At 42.5% G+C, this 16,899-nt stretch overlaps 1 protein-coding gene across 2 annotated transcripts in view; it reads right to left on the reverse strand.

Moving 5' to 3' along the window:
- LOC132400859 (glutamate receptor ionotropic, kainate 2-like) overlaps positions 1-16,899 on the reverse strand; it is a 626,396-nt gene that overhangs the window by 293,012 nt on the left and 316,485 nt on the right. For both annotated transcript variants that reach the window (XM_059982332.1, XM_059982331.1), the window contains 2 exons: positions 12,815-12,982; positions 12,258-12,515 (listed from right to left, as the gene is read on the reverse strand). In XM_059982332.1, coding sequence (XP_059838315.1) covers positions 12,258-12,515; positions 12,815-12,982 — 426 coding nt within the window. The remainder of the gene's footprint in view (positions 1-12,257; positions 12,516-12,814; positions 12,983-16,899) is intronic.

Here is a 16,899-nt window from a genome sequence, read left to right on the forward strand (position 1 = left end):
GACAGATGACTGAATTCAACAATTTCAGATAACCAGCCCTCCCAGTTTCTTGCAGAACTCACCAGCCTGATAAAAGTTAATTAAATTGTGATGTTACCATGGATTTTCTCTATCCCTGGGTGGTTCCCTAGCTTCTGGTATTTCCAATATTCTTGATTATTTCAGATATCCTGAACAGCTGTGTTTTATACCACACAGTCCCCACATATTTTCGCTCTCTTCCATTTTCATTTATCTCCCTCTACTTACACCTCCTACAGACAGATCCTGAGCAATTCACAATCCTTCACCGCCCTCTCACAGCCAGCATCATCACTTTTGTGTCATTAGGTCTCTCTTGGTCTCATTGCCCTTGTTTCCTTTTTGTTTTTGAATTGGCCATTTACTGTCTTCTGCACTTTGGTTATTTACCCAACTTGTTGTGTGGTTTTTCATTGACTCTACAGTGTTTCTTTCTGTTTACTGTGAATGCCCACAAGAAAATGGTGACATACACATATTTTGATAACAAATTTACTTTGAACATAGGAATTAGGTGAAAGATGAATCTGCATGGTGTCCAAAGCCATTCAGTAAGATCAACATTGATCAAACCCGGGTCACCTATTCACAGACCATAAGACATAGGAGCAGAATTAGGCCATTCAGCCCATCAACTCTACTTCGCCATTTCATCATGGCTGATCCCAGATCCCACTGAAGCCCACACATCTACCTTCTCACCATATCCTTTGATTCCCTGACCGATCGGAAACAATCAACTTCCGCCTTAAATATATCCATAGACTTGGCCTCCACCACAATCTGTGGCAGAACATTCTACAGATTCACCACCCTCTGGCTAAAAAAAAATTCCGCCTTACCTCAGTTCTAAAATGCCACCCCTCAAATTTGAGGCTGTGCCCTCAGGTTCTGGACACCCCCACCATTCAGAAACATCCTCTCCATATCCACACTATCTAGTCCTTTCAACTTTCGGTAAGTTTCAATGAGATCCCCATGCATTCTTCTAAATTCCAGTGAGTACAGGACCAAACTGCCAAATGCTCCTTATATGTTAACCCATTCATTCCCAGAATCATTCTTGTGAATCTCCTCTGGACTCTCTCCAGTGGCAATATATCTTTTCTGAGATATGGGACCCAAAACTGTTGACAATACTCCAAGTGTAGCCTGAATAGAGTCCTATAAAGGCTTTGCATTACCTCCTTATTTTTATATTCTATTCCCCTTAGTCCCTCTGCACCTCTGATGTTTGAACATTCTCCCTACCTAGATAATAGTCCGCACTATTGTTCCTTTCACCAAAATGCAATATCATACATTTCCCAACACTGTATTCCATCTGCCATATTTTTACCGATTGTTCCAATTTATCTAAGTCCTGCTGCATTTGCACTACCTCAGCACTACCTATCCCTACACATATCTTCACATCATCCGCAAACTTTGCCGCAACAGCATCAATGCCTGTAGTGTTCTCGCACAGGTGTAAAAACTCTGAACTAAACACCAAGTATAAACCTGTCAATGAGGTGCGATCCCAGTAAGATTAACCGTTTACTGTTCACTCTTCCACATTAATGTATGGTGAAAACTGTTGATAAAACAATATAAATATATACAGTATTTGTTTCCTTCTTGGCATCACATTTACATCTTAAATACTTGCAAAAATAAAACTACAACAAACTATATTACATTAAAGTACAACATACAGTCAGAATCTACCTAGGCCATCAACTGGCTTTAAAAACACTTCAACACAAACTATCCGCAACTCTTTAAATAACAAAGAACATAAACTTTATCAACCGTCATTACTTTTAACAGAATCAGCGTTAACATTTTTACTTCAACATATCGATTATCTTATGAACTTATGGCGTTGCTTCTATGATGTTTCTAGTGCGTAGAAAGAAAACTTTTCTCGCCCTGATCCTGCACACACAAGCCCCCTCCTTCCCGTTTCTCCAAACCGGTATTTCCCCACAGGACGCAGCGAAACCGGGTGTGACGTCATCGCATGCTGCGATATATCACAGACAACGAATTTACTTTCAACAACCTTAACTTTAACTGGAAAACGATTACAAATGAATTACTAAAGTGAAAATATAATAAACTAAATGAATGCCTTAAGGGCAACACACTCCCCGCCTGACCTTTGTAAGGTCACTATGAACATAATACAAACTTCAGTTTCTAAATCAGTCCTTAGGTAAAAGTAGAATGACTTCTGCAATTGGCCTTTGGTAAGTTTTCACATCACCTTGGTCAGAAACTTTCAACTCAACCTTCCTGGCATGTCCATCCCTACCAGGGAATGTGGCAGTGATTCTGGCCATTGGCAGCAGTTGCGGGTAATCTGCTTGTCCCTGAGCAGGACTAAATCTCCAACTTGAAGATTCCTGCATGGTTCTGTCCACTTTTGTCTCTGTTGCAACAAAGGTAGATATTCATGTCTCCAACGAGACCAGAAATGATTTGCGAGAGCCTGGTCCTGTCTCCATCGCTTTGTGTACAAGTCCTTGTCTGAGAAGTCCCCAGGTGGAGGGGGAGCTCCTGTCTTCTGCGTAAGGAACATTGAAGGTGAGAGTATGAAGGGGCTTTCCTGGTCAGAAGAGACAGGTAGGGGTGGTCGTGCATTTATAATGGCTGTGACCTCTGCCATTAGTATGCACAGTACCTCGTGGGTCAGTCGGGTGCGTTGCTGCAGAAACATTGTATCAAGGATCCTTCTGGCGATACCAATCATCCACTCCCATGAGCCTCCCAGGTGAGAGGCATGTGGTGTGTTGAACTCCCAGTTGCATCCCTGCTCACTGAGGTACCTTTGCACCGTCTTGTCCATCCTGAGCTCCTTGGATGCTCCAACAAAGTTCGTGCCGCAATCAAACCTTAACTGTTTTGCAGGGCCTCTTAGTGCAAAGAAGCACCTGAGAGCATTAATGCAGCTGGATGTATCCAAAGATTCGATGACCTCAATGTGTACCGCTCTTGAACTCATGTAGCTGAACATGATGGCCCACCGTTTGCTCTCTGCTTGTCCTCCTCTGGTGCATCTAGTGGTGATAGTCCAGGGACCAAATACATCGAGCCCCACATACGTAAAAGAAGGGCGGGCTTCAAGGCATTCAGGTGGGAGGTCTGCCATATGATGAACTTCCACCTTCCCTCACAGTTTCCTGCAGGTTACACATCTGTGGAGTACTGAATTGATCAGTGTTTTGCCTCCCAAGATCCACAGTCCCGCTGCCCTGATTGCTCCTTCCGTCAGGTGACGGCCCTGATGCCTTACCTGTTCATGGTGATGGCGAAAAAGCAGTAAGGACACATGGCTGTCTTTGGGCTGGATTACTGGGCTCTTCTCTGCAGCTGAAAGGCGAGAGAGTATTAACCGGCCTCCAATGTAGATGAGATCGTTCTTCAGGATCGTGTTCCTCAAAGGGCTGTCCTTTGGTATTGGTTTATTAATGTGGAGAGCCGAAAACTCCCTTGCAAAAGCTGCTCTTTGAGTTGTTTTAAGGATGACATCCTTTGCCTGGGCCAATTCGTCCGCAGTGTACCTATGTGGGATATGAAGCTGTTTTGGATCTTGAAGAGAATCTCTCCAAGCCTTCCAACTGTTTAGCTTGTCTTCTGGTAGGGGAGTATTCCAGTCGGAGAGCTCAGAAGTAAGTTCGCTGAAAAGGGCTCTTCCTTGGATTGTAACTGGCGCCAGTAGACCCAAGGGATCAAAAACACCATTGACAGTGGAGAGAACTCCATGGCGGGTAAATGGCTTGATCACGGTCAGCACGGAGAACGTGAATGTGTCAGTTGTAAACTCCCAAAGGAGACCCAAGCTCCTTTGTGTGGGTATGGTTTCTCCATCTAGATCTAGGTCTTTGATTGTCGGAGCACAGTCATCATGTGGAAAGGCCTCCATTACTGCCTGACAATTTGATGCGAACTTGTGCAAGTGGAGGTTTGACTCAGCAAGTGAGGCTTGTGTACGTCGGAGCAGATCGATTGCTTCGTCTTCTTTCTGTAGCGATATCAAGCCATCATCAAAGTAGAAGTGCCTTTCTACAAACTTAACGGTGTCATCGCCGTGCTCCTGTGCGCCCTCTCTGATGGCTCTTCGCAGCCCATAGATGGCCACAGCAGGTGATGGACTATTGCCGAAAACGTGGACTTTCATCCGGTACTCAATGACTTCCTTGTTAATGTCATTGACCTTGTGCCATAAGAAACGGAGGAAATTACGATGGTCTTCCTGTACTAAGAAGCAATGGAACATCTGCTGGATGTCTGCTAGGATTGCGACCTTCTCCTTCCGGAAGCGCAGCAGGACCCCGAGAAGGGTATTGTTGAGGTCGGGGCCTGTAAGGAGCACGTCATTACGGGAGATACCAGCGCACTGAGCACTGGAATCCAAGACCACCCTGATCTGATTGGGCTTTTGTGGGTGGTAAACCCCAAACGTTGGAAGGTACCAGCACTCCTTGCCTTCCCTCAGTGGCAGTGCTACTTCAGCATGTCCATTAGCGAAGATCTACTCCATGAATGCTACGTATTGTTGCTGCATCTCAGGTTTCCTTTTCAGGGTTTTTTGCAAAGACGTGAACCGCTTTACTGCCTGCTCTTTGTTGTTTGGCAAACGCTGGTGTGGTTCTCTGAAAGGTAGTGGGGCGACCCAGTTATTTGGTTCATCTCTGAAGACCTTGGTGTGCGTTATTTTTAAGAAGATGGCATCTTGTGCTGATGAAGCAAGTTTATTATCATGCTCAGTTTGAGCGAAGACTGACTGTCCCAGTGTCTTGTCAGTTACCTTACTACACTTGTTGAAGCCTTGTCGTGCTTCCTTGATACACATGTAGCTTGTCCAGGGTTGAAAAATTGAATGGCGGCCACTCTCTAGCACATTGGTCTTGAGTGTGTTAATTGTCGGTCTGTGAACATTGCCAAGGCACACCTCTCCTATCACCACCCAGCCCAGACCCAGGCGTTGGGCAAAGGGGGCGTCGTGTGGTCCATTGACCTGCTGCCTGACCTTCTGCACCTTAAGAACATCTCTTCCTAATAGCAGGAGTATTTCTGCTTTTGGGTCCAGTTCTGAGATGCAGCTGGTGTCACACAGTGCTTGGCGTCGGGATCTCGGGGCGGTTATTCAAAATTTCATTGCACTCTAAGAGCAGAGACAGATGACAACTTTACCATCCAGCAACTCAAGCTGGAAGCCTTCTGCCTTCCTCCCATATGTTTCTAAGCTGCCTGAGCAAGTTCTAAGGTAGTATGGGAACTGATTACTCTCTACGTTGAACAAATCAAAGAACTCTGGTCTGACTAGTGAGCGATTGCTCTGGTCATCCAGAATTACATAGGCTTTGATGGCCTTGTCTTTGGCTCCCTTAGGGTACACCTTAGTGAGGCAGATCTTTGAGCAAGAATGGCTTGACTGACTTTGACACAAACTTCTGTGCAGCTCGAGCTGCCAACAATTGTCTTGGAGTGATCCTCTCCCTCCTCGCCGTCCTGTTGTGAGGGTGAAGGAGCTTTGTTGGTTTGCGGTAACGGGCCGGAGTGCATGGCCCCATCGTGATTAGTGCTATTACATTCCGAGCACCTCACGGGGATCGTACACTCTCTAGCAAGGTGAGAGGTAGAGGAACAGCATTTAAAACATATTTTTTTCTCCTTGAGAAGGGCCATCCTCTCGTCAAAGGGTTTTATCCTAAACGTTCTGCATTTTTTGAGGGGGTGGGGTTTGTTGTGCAATGGACAATTCTTGCTAGGGTCATTGTTAGTTGTAGAGACTTCAGTTTTACGCACTGAGACAGGTTTATTGATGTTAAAATAATTCGAAGTGGATTTGACTGGCTTGGTGTGAATTGTACTGCTACCTTGATTCATGAAGCTAGGGTTGTTTCGCTTCTTCACCTCCTTGCACACAAGCCTAGTGAAATACTCAAAGGGAGGAAATCAACCATTGTTCTTTTCCTTGTACTCTTGAGCCAACAGACACCCACCTTTCCTGCAGCCCAAATGGAAGTTTGTCCACGATTGGTCTAATTCCGTTTGAAGTATCTAAATATGACAGACCAGTTAAATAGCCGTCTTCTTTAGCGCCTTCAATCTCCATGAGTAAATCTCTGAGGTCTCTTAACTTAGTGTGGTCCTTGGCTGACACCTTAGGAAAATTTTCCAGATGTCGAAATAGTGCCATTTCAATAATTTCAGGGGCCGCATAGCACTCCTGAAGTCTCTCCCATGCTTTGCTTAAGGTCAGCTTGGGGTTGTTAATGTACACTGAACGTATGCGTCTCACCTGTTCGCATGATTCTTTTCCCAGCCATTTTGTCATAAGATCCAACTCTTGGGTTGCTCCGAGCTGGACTCCGTGGATAGCGTTGGCAAATGAGGAGTACCTTGCACAGTAATTTTCAGGCTTATCATCAAACTGGTACAGTCCTGAAGTGACGAGATCTCGTCGTGCTAAATACTGTGCCATGGGTGCAACTGCAAGTGGCATGCTGGCTGGGGGAATATGTCGGCAGGTATATGACTGAGGGTGTACATTTGTTATGGGATTTGCTGTTCTGAATTCAGCCTTTGCCTCTCCTCTCGCCAAATCTGGTAAGTTTGGTGTCGAGAAGTATTTGTCATCAGCCCTTTCATTCTTGAATTCATCACGAAGTTGCAAGGGTAAATTGTCTTCCTCAGAAGGATGTGATGCAATTGGGCCTCTCTGAGGCTCCTCATGAAATGGGATGTTAGCATATAAGTATGGAGAGGAAGAACGACTCTTCAAGTCCATTTGAGACCGGACGTAGTCGCTTGTGCATTCCAATCTGGTCCTTTCTGATGTAGATTTTACATCATCCAGAACATGCATTTCTTCAGCATTTACTAATATATCTGCTTCCACCCTGGCAGCTTCGGCTTCTCGGTGTAGCGTCAGCACTTCTAACTCTGCTTCTCTCCTTACCCTTTCCAACTGGTTTTTGGCTTCTCTGGCAGCCTTTTCCATTTTCAGTTTTTCTACCTGTTCAGCGTATGACATTCACACCATAGCGGTTTCTGCTTTAGCTCTTGCGTGGGCAGTCTTATTTGTTGATGCCCTACTGCTCCTGGTGCTGGATGACAACGACTTGACGCTGGGTCGCGATGCCAGCGTAGCACTTGAAACACCTGGTAATGATGCCTTTTCACTGTAGTGTTCTCGCACAGGTGTAAAAACTCTGAACTGAACACCAAGTATAAACCGGTCAATGAGGCGCGATCCCAGTAAGATTAACCGTTTACTGTTCATTCTTCCACATTAACATATGGTGAAAACTGTTGATAAAACAATACAAAATATATACAATATTTGTTTCCTTCTTGGCATCACATTTACATCATAAATACTTGCAAAAATAAAACTACAACAAACTATATTACATTAAAGTACAACATACAGTCAGAATCTACCTACACCACTGCCTCTATCCTGTCAGCTGTTCCTCTATACATGCCAGAATCTTTCCTTTAACACCATAGGAATTTATCCTGTTAAGCAGCCTCATGTGAGGCATCTTATCAAATACCTTCTGAAAATCCAAGTAAATGATATCCACTGCCTCTCCTTTGTCCACCCTGCTTGTTACTTCCTCAAAGAACTCCAATAGATTTGTCAGGCAAGGTTTCCCTTTACAAAAACCATGCTGACTTTGACTTATTTTATTATTAGTTTCCAAGTACCCGACACACCATCCTTAATAATAGACATCAACACTTTCCCAACCACTCAGGTTAGGGTAACTGGCCTGTAATTTCTTTTCTTTTGCCTTCCTCCCTTCTTAAAGAGTGGAGTGGCACTTGCCATCTTCCAGTCCTGTGGGACCATGCCAAAGTCAAGTGACTCTTGAAAGATCATGACCAATGCATCCACTATCTCTCCAGCAATCTCTCACTGGAGTCTGGGATGTAGTCTATCTGGTCTAGGTGACTTAATACCATTGACTTTACCCAACACCTTTTCCTCTGTAATAGCGTTGGCACTCACTCCTGCTCCCTGATACTCATGAACCTCCGGGACACTGCTAGTGTCTTCCACAGTGAAGACAGAAGCAAAATACCCAGTAAATTCATTTGCCATTTCTTTATCCCTATTACTACCTCACCAGCATCATTTTTCCAGTTATTCATTATCAACTCTCACCCCCCACTTAGTCTTTATATAACTGAAAAAACTTTTGGTATCCTGCTTTACATCATTGGTTACTTTGCCCTCATATTTCATCTTTTGAGTTGCATTTTGTAGGAATTTAAAAGCTTCCCAATCATCCAACATCTCACTCACCTTTGCTACCTTACATGCCCTTTCCTTGGCTTTTTTGCACTCCTTAACTTCCCTTGTCAGCCACAGCTGCCTACCCCTGCCATCTGAGAGCTTCTTCCTCTGTGAGACATATCTATCCTGCGCCTTGTGAGCTATTCGCAGAGACTTCAGCCACCTCTGCTCTGCCGTCAACCCTACTAGTATCCTTCTCCAATCCACCTGGGCAAGTTCCTCTCTCATGCTTCTTTAACTCGCTTTATGTCATTGCAATAGTGATACATGTGACTTATGCTTCCCCCTCTCAAACTGCAGAATGAATTCAATCATATTATGATCACTGCCTCCTAAGTGTTCCTTTACATTAAGCTCCTTAATAAGATCTGGGCTATTACCCAATCTAAGATAACATTTCCCCAAGTAGGTTCAAGCACAAATTGCTCTAAAATGCCATCTTGAAGGCATTCAACAAATTCCCTCTCTTGTGATCTGACACCAACATGATTTTCCCAATCCCTTTGCATATTGAAGATCCCCATTACAATTGTGACATTACCCTTATTACATGCATTTTCCAGCTCCCATTGTAATCTCAATCTCAATCTTGGCTGCTATTTGGAGGGCTATATATGATTCCCATAACGTGTTTTTTTTTGCCCTTGCAGTTTCTTAACCCCACCCACAAAGATTCAACATTCTCTGACCTTATGTCACCTCTTTCTAAAGATGTAATTCCATCTCTTAACAACAGAACCACAGCACTGCCTATGCCCTCATGTCTGTACTTTCGATACAAAGTATATCCTTTGATGTTAAGCTCCCAACTATGGCCTTCTCTCAGCCACGACTCAGTGATGCCCACAATTCCATACCGACCAATCTCTAATTGCGCCATGAAATTCTGAATGTTACACGCATTCAAATATAGCGACTTTAGTCCTGCATTCTTCGCCCTTTTGAATTTTGCCTCTGTGGCACAATTCAGCTCTTTGCTGTGTCGGCATTTGTACCCAATCTGGTTGTGTTCCTTCCTTACATTCATGTTATACCCATCATTTACTTGTAAACCTGCTGGCTCATCCTCAGCTCTGTCATACTGGTTCTCATCCCCCTGCCATATTAGTTTAAACCACTCCCAACAGCTCCAGTAAACCTTCCTGCAAGAATATTGGTCCCCCAAGGATTCAAGTGCAGCCCATTCCTTTGTACAGGTATCATCTGCCCCAGAAGTGGTCCCAATGATCCAGAAATCTGAAACCCTGCCTTCTGTTCTATGAGTCTGTGGTGGCCAGTGCTATCGTGTTTGCTGTTGTGTGCTGGGGCAGCAGGCTGAGGGTAGCAGACACCAACAGAATCAACAAACTCATTCGTAAGGCCAGTGATGTTGTGGGGGTGGAAGTGGACTCTCTGACGGTGATGTCTGAAAAAAGGATGATGTCCAAGTTGCATGCCATCTTGGACAATGTCTCCCATCCACTCCATAATGTACTGGTTAGGCACAGGAGTACATTCAGCCAGAGACTCATTCCACCAAGATGCAACACTGATCATCATAGGAAGTCATTCCTGACTGTGTCCATCAAACTTTACAACTCCTCCTTCAGAGTGTCAGGCACCCTGAGCCAATAGGCTGCTCCTGGACTTATTTCTACTTGGAATATTTTACTTATCATTATTTAATTATTTATGGTTTTATATGGCTATATTTCTACACTATTCTTGGTTGGTGCGACTGTAACAAAATCCAATTTCCCTCAGGATCAATAAAGTATGTCTGTCTGTCTGTCTGTCTGCTCCAATTCTTCAGCCATGCATTTATCCTCCACCTCGTTCTATTCCTATCCTCACTGTCAGATGGCACAGGCATCAAACTCAGGATTACTACCCTTGAAGTCCTGCATCTCAGCTTCCTTCCTAACTCCCTATGTTCTGCTTTCAGAACATCCTCCCCCTTTCTTGCTTTGTTGTTGGTAACAATATGTACAATGACTTCTGGCTGCTCACCCTCCCTTTTAAGGATATTGTGGACACGTTCAGAAACATCACAGTACCTGGCACCTGGGAGACAAACTACCATCTGTGTTTCCTTTTCATGCCCACAGAATTGCCTATCTGTTTCCTTTACTATAGAGTCCCCTATTACAGTTGCCATCCTCTTCAGTTCCCTACCCTTCTGAACGCAGGGCCAGCCTCAGTGCCAGAGGCATGGCTGCTGTTGTTTCCCCCAAGTAGGTCATACTCTCAACAGTACTCAAAATGGAGTACTTATTATTGAGAGAATGGCCACAAGGGTGCTCTCCACTATCTGATGTTCTCCCTTCCCTCACCTGACAGTCACCCATTTATCTGTCTCCTGTAGTTTTGGGGTGACTACCTCCCTGTAGCTCCTTTCTGTTACTGCTTCACTCTCCCTTAACAAGCTGAAGGTCATGGAGCTGCAGCTCCAGTTCCCTAACTCTCTAAGGAGCTGCATCTCGATGCATCTGGTGCAGATGTGGCCACTGGGGAGGCTAGAAGTCTCTTGGAAATCCCACATCTGACACCCAGAACAGAACACTGGCTCCGAAGACATTCCCGCTATTCTCTCAAGATTTAAATAAGAAATAAGGAATGAACTTACCTACTTAGCTTTCCTTTGCCTCATTTCACCAAAGCTCTGTTGAGCCATGGCCTGACTACCCTGCCTCAGAGTACTCCAAAGACGACTCTTCCCACAATGAGCACCCCACTAGGCAGTACTTCTCTTTTATGGAGACTATGTTTTCAAAGCTTTTCGCTGGAGCTGCATCTGCGCAGTACTCTAATTAATGACTCCAGTCGAAAAACTTCCTGCTTTTTAAAGCTCTGCAATGGATCTGCACGGGAAATCCTCTGTTGCATCTGCATACTTCTCCAATCAACATCTCTCATCAAAGAACTCCCTACTTTTTAAAGCCCCTTGCTAGAACTGCTTGGGAATGCTTCTGCTGCATCTGTGCAGTATTTCAAGACATTTCTTGTCCTTTTCAACTCTCTAATTTTTCCTAGTTCAGATGAATCACCAACTATCTGCAATGTTAATTTTGCTTCTCTCCCACGGATGCTGTTCATTTTGCTGAGTATTTCCAGCAGTTTCTGCTTTACTTCAGTAAGATTATTGTTTGTGGTTATCCATGGCAATAAGAGAAACTCAAAGTTAACAGAATTCTATAAATAGATTGCACAACATTTTACTTTTTTCAAATTTTAATTTCATGGCACAATTATATAAGTTTTGCAAGAGTTTTTAAAATGAGCATAAATCTAATATTACCACTAATTCAATATGCAGTGTCTTTTTCATAATCTGTGGGAGGGTGAGGGAGTTGATTTTCATAAAATTATTATAGAGTGATTTTCAAAAATGTGGCTAATTAAGAAGCATAAACTGCATTGTTGTGCTTACTTTTCTATGAATGGTTTAGTTAACTGATAAACATTTTCACAAGTTTACCCCAGAAACATAAACAAGAGCAGATCAATAGGAAAACTATCTTCTTTTTACTGTCAGCCAACATCAATTGGTACCATCAAACATAAACAAAGATTTCATACAATGACTCACCATAATTTGTTCATTTCCTGAAAATAGAAATTGTTTAACACTGAAACTTCCAAGCATTTAACAAAAGTCAAATTTCCTTATGATGAATAAGTATGTCTACACATATGATGCACCATCAATAACTCTCAGAGACTGGAAGTGAACGATAAGCTTTAATTAACAGCAAAAGGGGAGCACGACATCTCGAAGACTGAGGGAGCAGCAGTGCCCCAATCGCCTTTCTACAGGGGTCTGTGGGAGGAGCCACAGGAGCAGCCAGCAGAGGGGTGTGCCCAGACAGGTATACATAATCTACCACAACATAAAAATCAGTATCATAGATAAATAATATTAAGTGTTTATATGCTTTTACTATGCAAATATACATACCTGTACTGTCATCATAGACCACAGTAACAGTTTTCCATTTGAAGAAATGTACCAGATCTAGGATGGCTTGACTAAGAGAAGAGAAATCTGGGTAGAGGTTGACATAGAAGGAATCCCTGTTGTCTGAGACTTGATGCTTCCACCGGGTCTGTATGTGGGGGACCCCAAGTGCATTACAAATGGACTGCACTGCGTTGGCTGAAGAACTGTGAGAAGGACCAAAGATGGCTGCCACCCCCAGAGAGAGCTGATCACATGCTAAAGAAGAGACATATGATACTGTCAGTAAAAGTACAACACAGGAAAAAGCCCATCAGCCCATTCTGTCTATTTGGCATGAATTATGTAGGAATGAGCAGGTTGACGAAATATATTTCATTACGTACTATAAATAAACTAGTTAGCTTTACTTAGTCGCTTCAGAATGACAGTTTGTGCTTAGCTAACTCAGGAGTTTTCTTTTGTAACATTTGCTGATTAAATTTCCAGGTACTCTAGGGAAATCTAGTCAATAAATTTTGATTTTATGGTTTTGAGACTGTATTGTCCACATTTACCTTTTCTGGATGCTTCAAAACTGTCATAAATATTTATCCTTTGGATGTCGTACGTTAACGTTGTGTTAGGCAGCAGTGTTCTGTTTCGGTTGATAGTATTTAAAGCAAATTTAAATGCCAGTTCCTCTGCCCCAGATGGGCTTTTTTCCACTGACTCAAAAATACCCCCTGAAACAAAAAAAGAGAAATAATCATGCTTTAGACATCACAAATGTTTTTGAAACTTTCCAATAAGACCAATCATAGGGCAGTGGAGAGTAGCAGTGAAGGGATCTGGAGTGACAAACATGGTTGAAAAACACATAAATAACAGATACTGTTTATTCTGAAGGAATTTATTTTGGAAGTAAAAATAGGAAAGTCCTCAAATTGAATATGAACAATTGTCAGAAGGACTGTAAAATGAAGCCAATAATTTATCCCAGTGTAGGCCACCAAGGCTTAAAGCATATAAATGTGATTTTGAATCTACTGGCAGAAAACACAATAAGTATAAAAGATAACCACAGCTGGAATTTTCGTAAACAGCTTTTTCTGAAGCCTACTCTGAGAAGAGTATATGAACAATGGAGAAGATACTGTATAGAACTGCCAGACTACACATTTCTGCAATGCAGCTTGCAGCAAAGCAGGTCAAGGTGGCCCAGCACCTACACAATGTTTTATCCAGAAACAAGAATATAGATGTGGAAAGCAAAAGACAAGCTGAATTAAGAGGCAGCCAAAAACTAATCCATAAGAAAAATAGGTTTGCTGTTTGCTAATAAAGCAAGTTTCTCAGTGAGTTATACATATGGCATTAGGTGCTAGGGAAAACCAACTTCACACATAATATAGGAGGCTTATTTAAATATAATAACATTGTAGAGCTCTATTCTCTAGTCAATTTTAACATAACTGAGAAGTGTTTCTGGAATAGGTTCAACAATACATGTCATTGGATCCTTGCTATGTCAATAAAGGTATTTGGACAGGTACTTGGACAGGAAGGACTTAATGCAGACAAATGGGATTAGCACAGATAGTCATGACAATCAGGACAGTCACCTGTGCTGTAGATTCTAATCAATTTTCTCTTCAAATTAGTTTTGGCTTTTTTTGATGAAAATAGTATTCTGTTTCTCCTGGGTATTGTTACGTTGTAACGTATTTTTAAAATGGTTATCTGACGTCATCATAAGGATTCTTTCCTTTTGACCTTAGTAAATGTGAAGAACATGGTTTCTGATAAAATAAAATTTCAGTCCCTTAAATCCACTTTAACAAGTGGAGATTGAATATAACAGACTAATTTCAAGGAATGGTTGGGAATTTAGCAAATAAATATAAAGGAGGTCAGATGTAAAAATGTATGGCCACTTTACACCATATCCCAGTGTAGAAAAAGGTAAAAGCACTAATATTATAAATTCAGGCTCCTTATCCTGGAGAGCAGAGAGCACAGATGGGTATCATAGGTGATTATATGACCTGTGACTTCTGTGAATCTTAATCTGATTTTAAATCCTATAATCCAGTCCTAGCCTATCTGAGATATTCCATTTCTTCCATTATCCCTCCCCCAACTACTCTGTTACCTAAAACTAACTTGATTTTTGTCTTTCCCAATACCAAAGAAGGGCCTCTGACCTAAAACATTAACTGTTTTTCTTTCTACAGATCATTTCCGACATTTTACGTGTTTTTCTCCGTGACCTGTACTCCTGTTTCTTGACCTTGGCTATAAAATAGAAAGGAGATAGGATAGGCTCAGCAGCTAGTGAGACAAAAGAAAGGAATGAACGGGTAGCCACAAAGATCAGCATAGGGTTGATTAATTAGAAGGAAGGACAAGGATGGCAAACTAAGAGAACACTGGGATGTTGAGCAATATAAGATTTAGGAAGCATAAATCAAACAGAACTCAAGGATTAGAAATAAACCATAAAAGAGCTCAAGGAGGGAATTAGGAGAGCAAGGAGGGGCCATGTAAAGTCCTTGACAGGAAGGATTAAAGTGAATCCCAAGGCCTTCTCTGCATATTTCAAGCAAGAAGGTGACTAGAGAATGGATAGGGTAAGTCAAGGATAAAGGAGACATCAGACATTTGGAAATGGAGGATGTGTGTGAGGTCCTAAATGAGTGTTTTGCGTCGATTTACCAAGGAGAAGAATGGAGAGGCTAGGGAGATCATTGCAGAACATACTGATATACCAGGATATTTTGAGTTCAAAGGAGATGTGTGGGACAAGTTGTTTTACACAGAGAGTAAAGGTGCTGCGACTGCAGTGCCATGTGATGGTGGACTCAAATACAATAGAGGTATTCTGCTTTTAGATAGCCATGTGAATATTCATGAAATGGAAGAATACGGACATTGTGTAGACAGAAGGGATTAGTTTAGTTAGGTATTTGATTACTAATTTAATTTGCTCAGAACAACGTTGTGCATTAGGAATCCTGTTCTTGTGCTATACTGTTCCATGTTTTATTAATTATAAGTTAATGGTCTGGATTTAGTAATAAGTTCCAAAATTTGTTGATGATACCAGATAGAGGAAGAGTAATTTGTTTAAATAGACACCTGTGAGGTGTTGTACATTGAAAATTAAATAGAAATATCACCTCCACCACCTAAAACCAGAAAGGGGAAGACTCAAAAAAGAGATACAAATAAAGAAATAATTAAAAATAGCATGAAAGGCCAGCACAGCAAGTAAAATACTAACTATGGTTTTGAAGTTATTCTTAGGGGCATAATAATTCATTATTACTGAAGTTAAGCTAAACCCTGTGTTACATCTAGTCAGAAGACACAGCCAATATCTTTTTTCCAGGCTGAATTATCAAAGGTCAGAGTGCATACATTTAAACTGGGAGGGGGGGTAACTTCGAAAGAGGCAAGTTTTTTTACACAGAGGGTGGCGGGAGACTGGAATGCCAGGGTGGGTGTGGAAGCAAATACAAAAGATGGAGGTGTAAAGCTATTATGTAAATTAAAACAAGAAACTCTGCCTAAGGTTAAAGAAGGATGGCAACACACCAGAGATAATGCACGACCAGGAAAGGTGCAAAATGTTAGTGTCTTTTTTTAAAAAAGGTCATCAAACAGGAGTCTTTAAAATGATGAATCACTTCCTCAAAATGAAGCAGGAGAAACATATGTAAGAACAGAGCAGAATGTAAGTAGGAAGACTGAGATCACATGGGTGGAATGTTAGGAGGCTAGAATGTAAAGTTCATCAGCCACTTGGGCAGAATGGCACAATTCTGTACCACAGAGTGAAACCAATTTCATGTTAACTGGAGACGAGGCTGGACTAACACATCCACATAGCAGGCCCATGCACCAACAGCAGTCTGCACACCAACACTGGGGGCGGTCAGTGGCTCAGCTATTAGAGCTGGTACCTTCCAGCTCCAGTGACAGCTGTTTTAGAGATGAGCTGATGGAGATAACAAAGTGGATTAGGCAGCATTCTATCCCACTCTCATTGGCATCTGCCATGGCCTGGGTAATGTGGAAATCCTTGCAGTCTTCAACACAGCCAGTAATATAGTTTAACTAAGGTCTGTGACTGGATGAAGGATTTTGCTATGTAATCTTGTCTCACTGGTTGCGATAAGGTTGCATCCCAATTATTTTTTCAGAAGGAGAACATTGTTTGGATTTAATTTTCCAATCCCATCCATTCCATCCATCAGAACACTACATGATCCATCACCACTACCATACCAGGGTAACTATTTAAATTAATGGTTGTCCCTTGAGGTCCGAGGAAGACTACATTGTGCAGGGTGGCAGTGTTTTTAGTGGGGCTGAGTTGCGAGCTCGACATCAACCCGGCACAGATGGAGAGCGCGCTCAGGGGCGGTCTGTCACTGGATTGAACTCGGGAACTTACGTTCTCGAGCCCAACACTGATCTCACTGCGCCACCAGCCAACCTTCTTTGCACAGTGCATGAAAAATATTAAAGTGGCAAAGCCTTGCACAGAGACAATCCCGCTCTTGGCCTCAGAAGTCAGGATCCAGTGGCACAAAGAATCGTCACATCTGGCAACTTCCTTGGCTACATCGAATGGCCGTGTCTTCTTAAGTGTTCT

The sequence above is a fragment of the Hypanus sabinus genome, chromosome 10 (genome assembly GCF_030144855.1).
Source record: "Hypanus sabinus isolate sHypSab1 chromosome 10, sHypSab1.hap1, whole genome shotgun sequence".
NCBI classification, from domain to species: Eukaryota; Metazoa; Chordata; class Chondrichthyes; order Myliobatiformes; family Dasyatidae; genus Hypanus; species Hypanus sabinus.